The sequence below is a fragment of the Cucurbita pepo genome, chromosome 9 (genome assembly GCF_057944985.1).
Source record: "Cucurbita pepo subsp. pepo isolate OVF chromosome 9, ASM5794498v1, whole genome shotgun sequence".
Taxonomy (NCBI): Eukaryota; Viridiplantae; Streptophyta; class Magnoliopsida; order Cucurbitales; family Cucurbitaceae; genus Cucurbita; species Cucurbita pepo.
Window position 1 is genome coordinate 1000805 of NC_141806.1, and position 12191 is coordinate 1012995.

The 12191-nt window shown below is 39.2% G+C and overlaps 3 protein-coding genes and 6 non-coding genes across 20 annotated transcripts; 1 reads left to right on the forward strand and 8 right to left on the reverse strand.

The window, feature by feature from the left end:
* Nucleotides 1-1099: 1099 nt before the first annotated feature.
* LOC111802338 (zinc-finger homeodomain protein 11) lies at nucleotides 1100-2167 on the reverse strand. The gene has a single exon (XM_023686666.2). The coding sequence runs from the start codon at nucleotides 1960-1962 to the stop codon at nucleotides 1330-1332; it is 633 nt and encodes a 210-aa protein (XP_023542434.2). The 5' UTR covers nucleotides 1963-2167; the 3' UTR covers nucleotides 1100-1329.
* Nucleotides 2168-4431: 2264 nt separating this feature from the next.
* On the reverse strand, nucleotides 4432-8509 carry LOC111802745 (uncharacterized). Of its 12 annotated transcripts, none has more exons than XR_015422459.1 (10): nucleotides 8230-8368; nucleotides 7827-8147; nucleotides 7197-7268; nucleotides 6430-6497; nucleotides 6107-6263; nucleotides 5783-5863; nucleotides 5576-5665; nucleotides 5380-5482; nucleotides 4916-5018; nucleotides 4432-4728 (listed from the first exon to the last, which is right to left on the reverse strand). XR_015422459.1 is itself a non-coding variant. In XM_023687225.2 (9 exons), exons 2-9 carry the CDS (start codon nucleotides 8121-8123, stop codon nucleotides 5011-5013), a joined length of 876 nt encoding a protein of 291 aa, XP_023542993.1. In that variant the 5' UTR covers nucleotides 8124-8147; nucleotides 8230-8368; the 3' UTR covers nucleotides 4432-5010. The 12 variants fall into 12 exon arrangements, 4 of the variants coding, with proteins under 4 accessions (XP_023542993.1, XP_023542994.1, XP_023542989.1 ...); XR_015422457.1 differs by having other exon boundaries at nucleotides 4432-4733; XR_015422458.1 differs by having other exon boundaries at nucleotides 4909-5018.
* Nucleotides 8510-8822: 313 nt separating this feature from the next.
* TRNAM-CAU (transfer RNA methionine (anticodon CAU)) lies at nucleotides 8823-8907 on the reverse strand. The gene is given in 2 exon segments: nucleotides 8823-8858; nucleotides 8870-8907. It is a non-coding gene; the product is annotated as a tRNA-Met (tRNA).
* An 89-nt stretch (nucleotides 8908-8996) lies between these two features.
* TRNAM-CAU (transfer RNA methionine (anticodon CAU)) lies at nucleotides 8997-9081 on the reverse strand. The gene is given in 2 exon segments: nucleotides 8997-9032; nucleotides 9044-9081. It is a non-coding gene; the product is annotated as a tRNA-Met (tRNA).
* Nucleotides 9082-9170: 89 nt separating this feature from the next.
* Nucleotides 9171-9255, reverse strand: TRNAM-CAU (transfer RNA methionine (anticodon CAU)). The gene is given in 2 exon segments: nucleotides 9171-9206; nucleotides 9218-9255. It is a non-coding gene; the product is annotated as a tRNA-Met (tRNA).
* Nucleotides 9256-9344: 89 nt separating this feature from the next.
* TRNAM-CAU (transfer RNA methionine (anticodon CAU)) lies at nucleotides 9345-9429 on the reverse strand. Its single transcript is given in 2 exon segments — nucleotides 9345-9380; nucleotides 9392-9429. It is a non-coding gene; the product is annotated as a tRNA-Met (tRNA).
* Nucleotides 9430-9518: 89 nt separating this feature from the next.
* Nucleotides 9519-9603, reverse strand: TRNAM-CAU (transfer RNA methionine (anticodon CAU)). The gene is given in 2 exon segments: nucleotides 9519-9554; nucleotides 9566-9603. It is a non-coding gene; the product is annotated as a tRNA-Met (tRNA).
* A 73-nt stretch (nucleotides 9604-9676) lies between these two features.
* TRNAM-CAU (transfer RNA methionine (anticodon CAU)) lies at nucleotides 9677-9761 on the reverse strand. The gene is given in 2 exon segments: nucleotides 9677-9712; nucleotides 9724-9761. It is a non-coding gene; the product is annotated as a tRNA-Met (tRNA).
* Nucleotides 9762-10218: 457 nt separating this feature from the next.
* Nucleotides 10219-11844, forward strand: RNS1 (ribonuclease 1). Its single transcript, XM_023686679.2, has 3 exons — nucleotides 10219-10372; nucleotides 10471-10626; nucleotides 11291-11844. The coding sequence occupies exons 1-3, from the start codon at nucleotides 10268-10270 to the stop codon at nucleotides 11711-11713; spliced, it is 684 nt and encodes a 227-aa protein (XP_023542447.1). The 5' UTR covers nucleotides 10219-10267; the 3' UTR covers nucleotides 11714-11844.
* Nucleotides 11845-12191: the final 347 nt, after the last annotated feature.

A 12191-nucleotide genomic window follows, 5' to 3' on the forward strand; every position in this document is an offset into this window, starting at 1 on the left:
AATGTTTTTATGTAATACTAATGATTAAAAAAAAAACTATCTTTGTAGTTCGAGAATGTTTCCGTTTATGCTCCAATTTATTTTCTAGATACTCCAAGAATCTGTCTCGAGTCATAAATAGAGTGAAATCACCTTTTCGATTCTTTTCCGGTCAACCACTTAGGATTGACTTCTCCCTAACCTCTAAAATTCAATTACAATTATTCTTGAAATTACAACCAATATCCTTTATTTATTTAAATTAAATTATAGATTGATAATATGACATGATATTGGACCTACAATATAAGTTTTTTAATAAATAAAATTTCCATAATTTTATTTTTTAGTTGGCCAAAGTGAATAATTTAAAGATTTTAAAAGTTTCATATCTTATATTAAATAAAGTGGAAGAAAATAAAAATTCAGATTCATTGAACGTAATTGCCTCAAAAAAAATATAATAAAGCAAGTCGAAAACATTATTGTAACAACAATTTATTTTATACCTAAGTGTGAAAATTAACAAAGCACGTGACAAAATGCTATGCTACTAGATATTGTCTATTTTGATCCGTTACGTATCACTGTCAATCTCATGATTTTAAAACGCGTTTGCTAGGTTTTCGTACTTTTATAAGGAATGATATGGGTGATTCCCTGTTCCAAACAGATATGGAATCTCATCAGTAGTGTCTAGATCTAACTTTTGAATTCCACTCGGACAGTTTCAAGTCCAAAATTTCAAAATTTTAAATCTTTTAAGCAAACTACTAAAAAAAAAAAACACACGGCCCGGTGTTTGGCTCTGATATCCCTGTAATAGTCTACCGCTAGTAGATATTACCTGCTTTGGCATGTTATGTAGGGTCGTTAGCCTCACGATTTTAAACACATGTCTACTAGGGAGAAGTTTCCATACTCTTTCAAACAATGATATACTCCGTTTCCACTTTCAATCAATGTGAAATCTCACAATCCACCCTCAAGAGACCCGCGCCTTCACTAGCACACCAACCCATATCTGACTTTGATACCACTGTAATAGTCCAACCCCAACGCTAACAAATATTGCCCGTTCCTATAATCTTTTAAGCAAATTAAGAAAAAAAAAAAAAAGTTGAACTAAACATAGGTGACAATTATAATCCAAAGAAAAAACATGGAGCAAAGAACCAGCTGCAGGAAACATAATAAGATACAAAAGAGTACGAGATTCTTGAGAGACAACAAACATGTTTATGCAACTATTAAGAACTCATTCACTTAACTCTCTAAATTTCCCAAAATGTTCCTTAAATAATTGCTTCCCATGAACATGTTCAAGGGTTAATTAATGGTGAAGTTAAGTTATGAGCTCTGTTTTGAGTCATCCCTTCCATTTTCGCTACTCTGAGAATCTCTGTTTTTCTCTGTTCTTCCTCCCATGTATTTGTTATTATGCATCCAAACTCTAAGCACCCGTTTTCCGATCCCAATTTCATTACAGAATTCCTCCACTAACCTTTCATCACATTTCCCAATTTTCCATCCCATTTTCTCGGAGAAAGATCGCATCTTTTGCTTTTGATCCCTGCTGAATTTGGTCCTGTTTCTCTTCCTCTGTTTTGGGTTGAATCGACCGCCACGCTGCTCTTGCGCCGCCGCGCCGGTGCTCAATGCCAGCAACATATGAGGGGCGGAGAAGTGAACTGGCGGTGGGATGTGCGAAATCTGTAAAGGGATCGGCGAGGATGGGCTTTGAGGCTTCGGCGACGGCGGTGTGCAGAGGCGATATGATTGGAAACGTCGGTGGGTGGGGAGATTATCATCCGGTTCACGGCGGTGGAAGTTGCGGTGGCAACCACAGGCTGCGCAATTTAGAGAAGTGGGATCGGAGGGTGTGGCAGTAAGTAAAGGCATAAACTCGCCGCAGCCGTCGAGGGCGTGGCCGCCGACGGTGGCGGCGTGATTCTTGAGACATTCTCTGTAATAGATGAACATGGGGGTTGGTTTTGGAGGGTGTTGATTGTTAGCATTGGCTGATCTCGTTTTATGATGGAGATTATTTGGTTGTTTTGGTGTAAGAGAATGATTAGGGACAAGATTAAGGAGGGAAAAAGGGACTAATTTTGCATTAGAAGAAGATGATTATGATTATGAACAATGAGACGACGTGACGGTGACGACAATAATGATTAAATTTGGGATCAGAATGTGTAACAATTTGAGTGTTTGACCAAGACACGTTTTAATTTAACAAATAATAAATCAGATTTAAGATGATTAAACATAATTAAATATAATAATTTTTTTTTAAAAAAAAATGATGGAGGGTGAGGACGAGAAAGGAAGAGCAAGAAGTTGGGAAATTTGATGGCCATTAATTAATGAAAAAAGAAATTTAGGTATTGATTCAAATTAGATATAAATCCTTTGATATTTTGATATTTGATTTGATATGCACCCAACAATTAATCAAATTTATGTCTTGATTATCTTTTTAACTAATATTTTTGAGAAGTGGGGTGGGTCGATATTCGATCATTATTAGATGTACTTTGGACGAGTTCAAAAATTTGGGTCGGTTGGATTGGTAACTTAACCCAACTTCAAAAATTTCACAACTGAATCCTCTGTTTTTGGGTTGGGTTTGGGTTTTGTGAAACAACAAAGCATTGAACGGAGGAGCCCGATGAGAAATACAGAGTGGAGAAGTTCGATGAAAGTGGAATAGAGTGCTGAGCGAAGAGCTAGTTGGCGATGATGATCAATGAGAAACATAGAGACGAGGTCGAGCGAAGAAATGGGAATTGAGAAGAGAGTCCAACAAAGAAATAAAGAGGTGAGCGACGTCGACATCTGAGGACACACAGAAGTGAGACAAGAGTGACGACATACAAAGAGTGTTGAGAGGAGTCGAACGACGAAGACAAATACTGTGATGTGAGTGTGTGAGACAAAGAGTGCAAGAGTCGAGACTTCATTTCACTTACCCAATTACGCTAGTAGAGGTCGAAGACGAACACTGCGTGAGTCTGCAAGACAAAGTCTCTAACTCACTGCTAAAGAGTAGAGAGAGAGGGAGAGACAGGCAGTCTGTAGTGCAGACGCATACGCAGACGATGACTCACAGATTGGGGCTGCATGGGCTTGAGCCTATTTTATTTTCTTTTTTTCTTAAGGTTCTCGAGTTGGGTCGGGTTGACCCAATACTTTAAATTTCGAACCCTCAAATCGGGTCCTAAAAAAACAAACCCAATTTAAACACGAAATCATTTTAAACTCAACCCAACCCTTATAATTCGAATTGGATTCTCAGGTTAGAATGTACACCCCTACTCATTGTTTGAGGCACGTGGTCATTTTTAAACCATATAAGGCCAAAGAGAATGAATAAATCAAAGGGCATAGGATGTCGGGTTTAGTGTGATAATGGAAGCCATTAAGAGCATAATTAAGGGGGTGGGGAGGGGAGGGGTAAAATCAAAGGGAAGAGGTGACAGATTTGTCTCATAATGAAAGATAATGCTGAGTCATTGAAATGACTAATGAGTGATTAAATTAGGAGTGAAGAAAGCAGCACAAATCTTTGCGGCTTCACCCTTTTTTCACACTTCAATTTTATCTTTGAAATGACATTATGACAACCAGAGGCCAAGGCGTGCTCTAATTAATGGCCAGGCCGTGGATGTGCCGCAACTAATGCGGTGGACATGCCGGTGCCGCCATAGTTATAGGCCTAGGGGGTTGCGGCACTATGATCTAACATCACCATGCGTCCTCCTTATTGGCCATATAATCAAACTTTACAATTTACTTTCCCCTCCACATATTTATCCGTGAAAAAAAGAAAAAAAAAAGGGAAACGAAAAATAAAGTCCTGGACATCAATTAGAGAGAGAAACGAGTAGAGAAATTTTTTCCTAACAAATGCATTTTAAAATCATGAGGCTGAGGCTGAATACATAATGGATAAAAGTGGACAATATCTGCTAGCATTGGATTTGGGGACAATATTTGCTATATGTGGCCTTAGGTGTTATGGACCGATCTGATCTGATCTTTGACAAAGTTATAGGGTATGCTTTGTTGGCTTTGTTTGATTTGGAGTGGAAATGAAACAAACTAAGAAGATAAAGGTGAATACAATGAATGGGCAAGAGGGGGCATGAATATATGAAGGTTATGGTGGAAAAGTGGTAGGATTGGAGTGGAATAGATGGAAGGGATTGATGAAATGGGAATGGGAATGGGAGTAGTCAACAGAACAAAGAACGTGGCGGCAGTAAGTACATTTTCTTTAAAGCCAAAGGGACCAAAAATTCATATGGTTTTGGTGAAATTATCCTGTCAGAAAAGTCATCAACCTACCTCATCCTTACCCCCTTACACCAAGTATTCTCTTTGGTCATAAATGATCATTTCTATTAGTGTAATTCCAGCTCATCTAAGAAAATGCATGGAGGAAAGGAAAGGAAAGGAAAGGAATGCACCATTATGAAGAACAATAAGACAGATACTAAAAATGCCAACAGGTTCATCATGCATCAGCTTTTATTATTATTCCCTTTTGTAATCAAAACAAATGAAATGAACCTCTTCTTTTGGTTGATTGATGACTTGATGTGGATCAGGCGCCATGGATTTCCCCTTTTTTTGTGCATATCCTCCCTGGAAACACCCTTAAGAATGAGCTTATGCTGCTTTTGTTGCATCAATTGGACTTCTTGGATCTGTCTGATGGTTTGTGGCCCTTCTTTTGTGCACCTGCTCTAGAGCAAACAAACAAGAAGAAGCATGACTGATTATGAAGCTATCATTTAATGCATGAATTATGACTGTTGGAACAAATCCCCCCTTGAAAGTTAATCGACCATCGGCTTCTTTTGCCTATTTGACCGCCCATATATATCATTAAATCAGTTTTCTAGGTGACAAAAAGTTTACTCAATACTTGGTTCTTGTTCCGACTCCAACTGCTCTTCTTTATGCTGTTCTTTGTTCTTTCAACAAGGGGATCTGGGAAGTCAGAGGCGTCTAGCTTGATATTCAACGCACTGCAAAGAGATCCATGTTGAATGTTTTGATTAAAAGCGTAAGATAAGATAGTTACAAGACAGACAGACCAAACATATAGGTATTTCTAATATATCAGAGACTTTTTAGCCATACCCACTATTTCTGTTTGGAGTCCCCCAACTATGGTTAAGTTTTTGTTGCTTAATTACTAAGGGCTATGAGATTGTAAATCAAGAAAAACAATTGCATTCTTGTGAAGAATTACTCTCGGTGTTTGCAAAATGAATGTAGAAGTCAGATTACAAGATATAGACACTGGTTTTAAGGGAGATCTAGATTTGCCCGTTTCGGTGCTAAAACCATTGGGGGGGATAAATGAAGAGGTTATACAATTTGCACCTATGTAAGTTAAACAGTGTCCTGGTGGGAAGTCATTTGAGGTCCTCATGAAAGTGCGCATAAAAGCAACTTGTGCTGCACCTAAGACTACGGCCTCCCGTTCCTCAAATTAGGCAGAACATAAAGGAAAGCAAACATTTAGTAAATAAACTTGAAGTTGAATCATTAGTTAACGAATGTGGGAGGTAATATCCACCAGTCTTCGTTGTCGACGTTGCAAGATGCTGATTGCACAAGCCATAATGTAGCAGGGCAAGAGAAAACCAGCTGCTCGAAGCAAGAAAATCTGAACAGTATGGTTGAAAACAACATGCACAAATTGAGCAACGTCAAAGATAATAGAAAAAGGAAAACCGTCAAAGATTGTTGCCCATTCCACATTAAAACAATGAACTCGACTTACAGAGAAGAACGCAGACACGTAATCATCGTCTTCAGAATCGGAGACTTCCATTGCATGGCGCAAGAAAAGTAGGATCATGAGCTGCCATATTGAAATCAAGCAAATGATGTTATCCCATGGAATGGAAAACCCTTCAAGAGTGAGGCCAAGCATTAAAAACACCTTCAGGAGTGAGGTATTAGCACAATGGTGTATCTGTTAGCTAGTTATTGAGATTGTAGGGTATCTATATTTACATCAATTTATGAGAAGTGAATGATAATAATAAGACTTGTGATTATATTACCGAGACTTCTTATGTGTGATATCAAACAGTAAACTTACAATAAGAGCAGCTGCTCGACAAAATGCTGCTCCACCGGCATCAGAAGCAGCATATTCATCATACTCGACTTCCAATAAATTACGCTCAGTCTCTGCAAAAGCCAAAAGGCGAGGATCGTGTAAACTCAAAGGTGTGCCAGTAATGGTCCACCCTCCCCTGCAGAAGCAAGAACGCAAACAAAGATACGACACGTTTAGCTCAATATCGAAAATGAAAAAAAAAAAAAAAAATCAGAGAGTTAACCATAATTTTTCAACAAAAACATTTCAAAAGATAATCCTGGAACTTTCTAAAGCAAGGAAGTTTGAAGCATGTAAGGTACCCAATATCAATAGACGTTTCTTCAACTCGAGGGGGAGGTGGTGGAGCTGTATAATCAGGCTGGTAAGGCTGTACATAATATGTAGGAGTATAAAATCAGATAAGCTGAACCTCTAGAAAACCATAACATTCAAAGTAGTTGAATTGTTCCATATATATGCGTTAACGCTCATCATCTTAATTTTTTAATCTTTTAATAGTCAAACTGTAACATTTCTTGACTTCATTTTCAATGGAAATATCATTACATAAGAAACGTTTTCTTTCAGCTTATTCTATCCAAGATGCTTTCACCGGATTGTGTCATGGCGCATCCGTGATGTATTGAATGAGTACCATGCGGCCACATAACATAACATGTCGAGTGCACGTGTGTATATATATACAAAAAAAAAAACCACTTTCATTGAAAAATATGAATACAAACACCCCTCACAACAGCAAAGCAACAAGTTTGCCAAAGAATTCTTCCTGTTGGATGATGGAAGTCCCATATCGACTAATTTAGGGAATGATCATGGGTTTATAAGCGAGGAATACTAACTCCATTGATATGAGGCCTTTTGGGGAAGCCCAAAGCAAAGCCATGAGAGCTTATGCTCAAAGTGGACAATATCATACCATTGTGGAGAGTCGTGTTTGTCTAACACTGCCCTTATCCCGAAAAGGGGGCACAACCGTACCTCCTCTAGTATAATATCGACATCAAATGCATATATGATTCCAAGGACTTGATATAACCAGGTAAAATCAAGAATGTAAACATACCTGATGACAAATCTCACAAATGATATCCCCTTTTTCATTGCACCAATGCTGTATACACTTCCGATGAGCATACTGGGAAAGTAATCATTGTTAACATCTCATCTAAATCATAATGCAACACAAACAGTAAATGCCTCATTAGATGCATTTGAGATAACCGAAACAAGAGAAATGTAAATGGCCTTATAGCATACGGAATGTAAGTACATTCCTAAGAAAAATATTCCTCACAATTATGGCGTTCACTTTCACATATACATATACATTTCTTAATCCCACAACGATTGGAGGGGACAACGAATGCCAGCGAGGACACTAGGTCCGGGAGGGGGTGAATTGTGAGATCCCACATCGATTGGAGGGGGGAACGAAGCATTGCTTATAAGAGTGTAAAAGCAGGAAGCCCGAAAGGGAAAACCCAAAGAAGGTGAGTTTGGGCTGATACAGGTGTAAATTTTCACATCACCATCGACTAAGCCAGCCATTATTTATTGTTAATCCCATAAGGTATATACCGTTAGCGATTTGCAACTAGACCTAAATCCAAACTATTTGAATATAGAACGAAGCAGAGGTTCTATAAAGTTTTATAATGCTTCATTTCTAAAACGAGGGATCAATCATTTATACCTTAAGACTTCCACTACAGGCGCATGGCGTTTCGAGCTTCTTAATCACGTCCTCATCCTGACAAATGCGACACTCCGCTGTCTGAATCAATGAATCATCCTCTCCATCCAAACCCTCATTCTTTTCTTCCCTCTCATCAGCATTGGAATTGGACGTCGAATTAGACAAGCCCACTGAATCGCCGTCCAAGTTCCCTGCGACCGGCAAGAGAGGAACAACCTCAATCGGGCTGAGCTCCGAATCAACGGGCGCCGGCCGAATTAATCGATCCACATACAAAGCGAGATGATCGCTCATTCTCCGCAACCAGAAATCAAACACCTAAGTCACCAAAAACAAACCTCATTGGCTCACAGTCGCAAATAATTAAACACTACAGGAATTAAAAACAAAAGAGGCGTACTAGTAGTAATCGGAGCAAATGATGAGAAAGCTAGAATCCCCAGCGATCGCGCTGAGAGGGCAGCGGACCGGAGGGGTTCCGGAGCAGTGCTGAAGAGCGGAGGAAGAATGAGGAGGGACTTACTCAAATGGAAGTGGGCTGGATCAAATTGGGACATAATCCAAGAACATACATGTGGTAATGCAATGAAATCGGGCTGGTTTCGTTCCGTCAAAAACGGGAATTGACCTTCGTCGCCAAGAACAACAAATCTTCTAAGGTATATAAATGTAACGAAATATACAATCCGATAACGGGACTTGTAATATTGGCGCGTAAGTAGCCGGGTCCGGGTTCTTCCTATCGTCCACGCCATCTGGCCCGCCATGCATTAAATATTCATCATTTATCCGAGATTTTAGTCAAAATATCTAAAATAGTGGGGTGAGAGTGGCTCGAACTCTCGACCTCAGGATTACTCTTTAGCTATGAGACCTACGCGCTAGCCAACTACGCCACCACCCCTGGGTGTTTACAGACTAGACAAATTTACTTACGGAATTTCATATAATCCTAATATCGCGATAATAAGATTTTAACATAATATCTAAAACTGGGGTGAGAGAGGCTCGAACTCTCGACCTCAGGATTACTCTTTAGCTATGAGACCTACGCGCTAGCCAACTGCGCCACCACCCCTTCGTGTTTACAGACTAGACAAATTTAGTTACGGAATTTCATATAATCCTCATATCGCAATAATAAGATTTTAACATAATATCTAAAAATGGGGTGAGAGAGGCTCGAACTCTCGACCTCAGGATTACTCTTTAGCTATGAGACCTACGCGCTAGCCAACTGCGCCACCACCCCTTCGTGTTTACAGACTAGACAAATTTAGTTACGGAATTTCATATAATCCTCATATCGCAATAATAAGATTTTAACATAATATCTAAAAATGGGGTGAGAGAGGCTCGAACTCTCGACCTCAGGATTACTCTTTAGCTATGAGACCTACGCGCTAGCCAACTGCGCCACCACCCCTTCGTGTTTACAGACTAGACAAGTTTAGTTACGGAATTTCATATAATCCTCATATCGCAATAATAAGATTTTAACATAATATCTAAAAATGGGGTGAGAGAGGCTCGAACTCTCGACCTCAGGATTACTCTTTAGCTATGAGACCTACGCGCTAGCCAACTGCGCCACCACCCCTTCGTGTTTACAGACTAGACAAGTTTAGTTACGGAATTTCATATAATCCTCATATCGCAATAATAAGATTTTAACATAATATCTAAAAATGGGGTGAGAGAGGCTCGAACTCTCGACCTCAGGATTACTCTTTAGCTATGAGACCTACGCGCTAGCCAACTGCGCCACCACCCCTTCGTGTTTACCCCTAGAAAATAACCATCTCAATTTTATATATTCCAAAGATTTTAACATAATATCTAAAAATTGGGGTGAGAGAGGCTCGAACTCTCGACCTCAGGATAACTCTTTAGCTATGAGACCTACGCGCTAGCCAACTGCGCCACCACCCCTTGGTGTTTGCAGTGTTAATCTAAAATAAGTTAGTAATTTCACATACTCCTAACACGAGTAATAATTTATATTAAAATATTATATATTTAAAAATCTTATTTTTTTTTTTAAATTTTCTCACTCCACCCTTGATACTAATTTTCGTTGAATAAAGTTTTTTTTTTTTTTTTTATAATTATTTATAAGTATAGTGTGAACTGTGAACTTTGAACTTGGAGAGTCAATGCAAGAGTCGGATCCATCCGCCAAATGGCAGTCAAAATAATTAAATTCACACACGAAAAACACAGCAAAACAAATTTAAAAAAATAGTCTATAAAAAATAAAAATTGGCCGACGTTATTAAATGACAATATGAACGTTCCTATTTAGAAGAGATCCGAAAAAGATGGCCTGTCATTTCCTGTATCCACAGATAATATTCCAAAACGATGCCTTCCTTGTACGTCTCTATATAACACCCTTTCCTTTATTCCAAAGCTTATCAAACCAATACGCATCAGCCATGTGTTCCTTCACTCGCTTTGTTCTTATCAACCTTGTCATCTTCCAATGCCTCTCGCTTCTCTGCCTCGCCCAAGACTTTGATTTCTTCTACTTTGTTCAAAGTGTGAGTTTTTACGTGTCATTTGAGACTAAACCCAGTTGGAAAGATTCAATTTTTAGTGTTGTTTTGTTGAGATTTTTGTGTTTCGTTTGGTTTTGCAGTGGCCTGGTTCTTACTGTGATACGGGAAGAAGCTGCTGCTATCCCCGCGCTGGAAAACCGTCTGCTGACTTCAAAATCCATGGCCTTTGGCCTAATTACAATGATGGCACTTACCCCTCTAATTGCGACTCATCCAACCCCTTCGATCGAACTCAGGTACTTATGTGAGATCCCACTTCGGTTGGAGAGAAAAACGAAGCATTCGTTATAAAGGTGTAGAAACCTCTCAAACGTGTTTTAAAACCTTGAGGAAAAGTCCAAAGAACTTGACAGCGGTGGGCTTAGACAGTTATAATAGTATCAGAGTCTAACACCATATAGTGTACGGACGTTGGCCCCTAAGGGAGTGGATTGTGAGATCCCATATCGGTTGAAGAGAGGAACGAAGTATTGTTTTAAAACTTTGAGAAAAAATTCAAATAAGACAATATTTGCTAACAGTGGACTGTTCAACAAATGGTAACAGAGCCAGATACCCGTCAGTGTTCTAGAAAGTACGCTGGCCCCCAAGAACATGATTGTGAGATACCACATCGTTCAGAGAGGGGAACGAAGCATTCCTTATAAGGATGTAAAACCTCTTTCCTATCAGACAAGTTTTAAAACATTAGAGTTAGACACTAAGCTGTGTGTCGGTGAAAACGCTGGCCCCTAAAGGGGTGGATTGTGAGATCCGACATCGGTTGAAGAAACGAAACGAAATATTACTTAATAATAGTGTGAAAACCTCTCGACTCGTTTTAAAATTTTAATGAAAAATACGAAAGAAAAAGTCTAAAGAACACAATATTTACTGGCGGTGTTTATATATGGGACGCAGATATCAGATTTGGTGAGCAGCATGCAAAGGAACTGGCCATCACTAGCGTGTCCAAGCAGCGACAGCACGAAATTCTGGGCGCATGAGTGGGACAAACATGGGACATGCGCGGAGTCCGTGCTCGACCAACATGGATACTTTGAGACGAGCCTGAAGCTTAAAAGCCAAGCCAACATCCTGCAAGCTCTGGAAACAGCAGGAATAAACCCAGATGGAAGTTATTACAGTTTGGATAAGATTAAGAGTGCCATAGAAGAAGGAGTTGGGTACAGCCCTGGAATCACCTGCAACGTGGATGATTCCGGCAACCGTCAACTGTACGAGGTTTACTTGTGCGTGGATTCTTCCGCCTCTGGTTTCATAAATTGCCCAATTTTCCCGAGCGGACAATGTGGCTCTACCCTTGAGTTTCCCAAATTTTAGGAACTCGATGGTCTTATGTTTATCTTATTTCTTGCATTTTGTTTTCATGTTGGGAAAGTTCTCTATTTGTAATCAGAATTAAATAAGTTACAAAGGAAAAGAAAATGGAAATGGAGAGAACATTTATATAAGATATTTGTCTATAATAAAAGTCAAATATGATACACTTTTTGTGGAGATGTCAGCAACGTGGAGATGGGAAGATACATATTGTGTACGACGGTTGCTAGCGACAATAAGTTTTCAAAGGAAATGATAATCTAATTCAACATGTTTGGCTCGCTTGTGAGAAACGGGATTAAAGCTAAAAAAAAGAAATAGCACTTTTGATGTCACACAAGACTAAGAGTTGTTGTGGAATAGAAACCTTAACATAACGAAGAATATGTTTGATAGAAACAGTAGGGATATGCAGTAGTTGATTGACAGAATTGATAGTATTGACAATATCTGAGCCCGTAATGGTCAAGTACTGAAG

Coding starts and splice junctions, on each gene's coding strand:
- RNS1 (XM_023686679.2), top strand. CDS start 10,268: ATGTGTTCCTTCACTCGCTTTGTTCTTATCAACCTTGTCATCTTCCAA. Junction 10,373..10,470: donor TCTTCTACTTTGTTCAAAGT/GTGAGTTTTTAC, acceptor TTGGTTTTGCAG/TGGCCTGGTTCTTACTGTGA. Junction 10,627..11,290: donor ACCCCTTCGATCGAACTCAG/GTACTTATGTGA, acceptor TATGGGACGCAG/ATATCAGATTTGGTGAGCAG.
- LOC111802745 (XM_023687221.2), bottom strand. CDS start 8,123: ATGAGCGATCATCTCGCTTTGTATGTGGATCGATTAATTCGGCCGGCG. Junction 6,264..6,429: donor GAAACGTCTATTGATATTGG/GTACCTTACATG, acceptor TTGCTTCTGCAG/GGGAGGGTGGACCATTACTG. Junction 5,483..5,575: donor AACGTCGACAACGAAGACTG/GTGGATATTACC, acceptor GCCTAATTTGAG/GAACGGGAGGCCGTAGTCTT.
- LOC111802338 (XM_023686666.2), bottom strand. CDS start 1,962: ATGTTCATCTATTACAGAGAATGTCTCAAGAATCACGCCGCCACCGTC.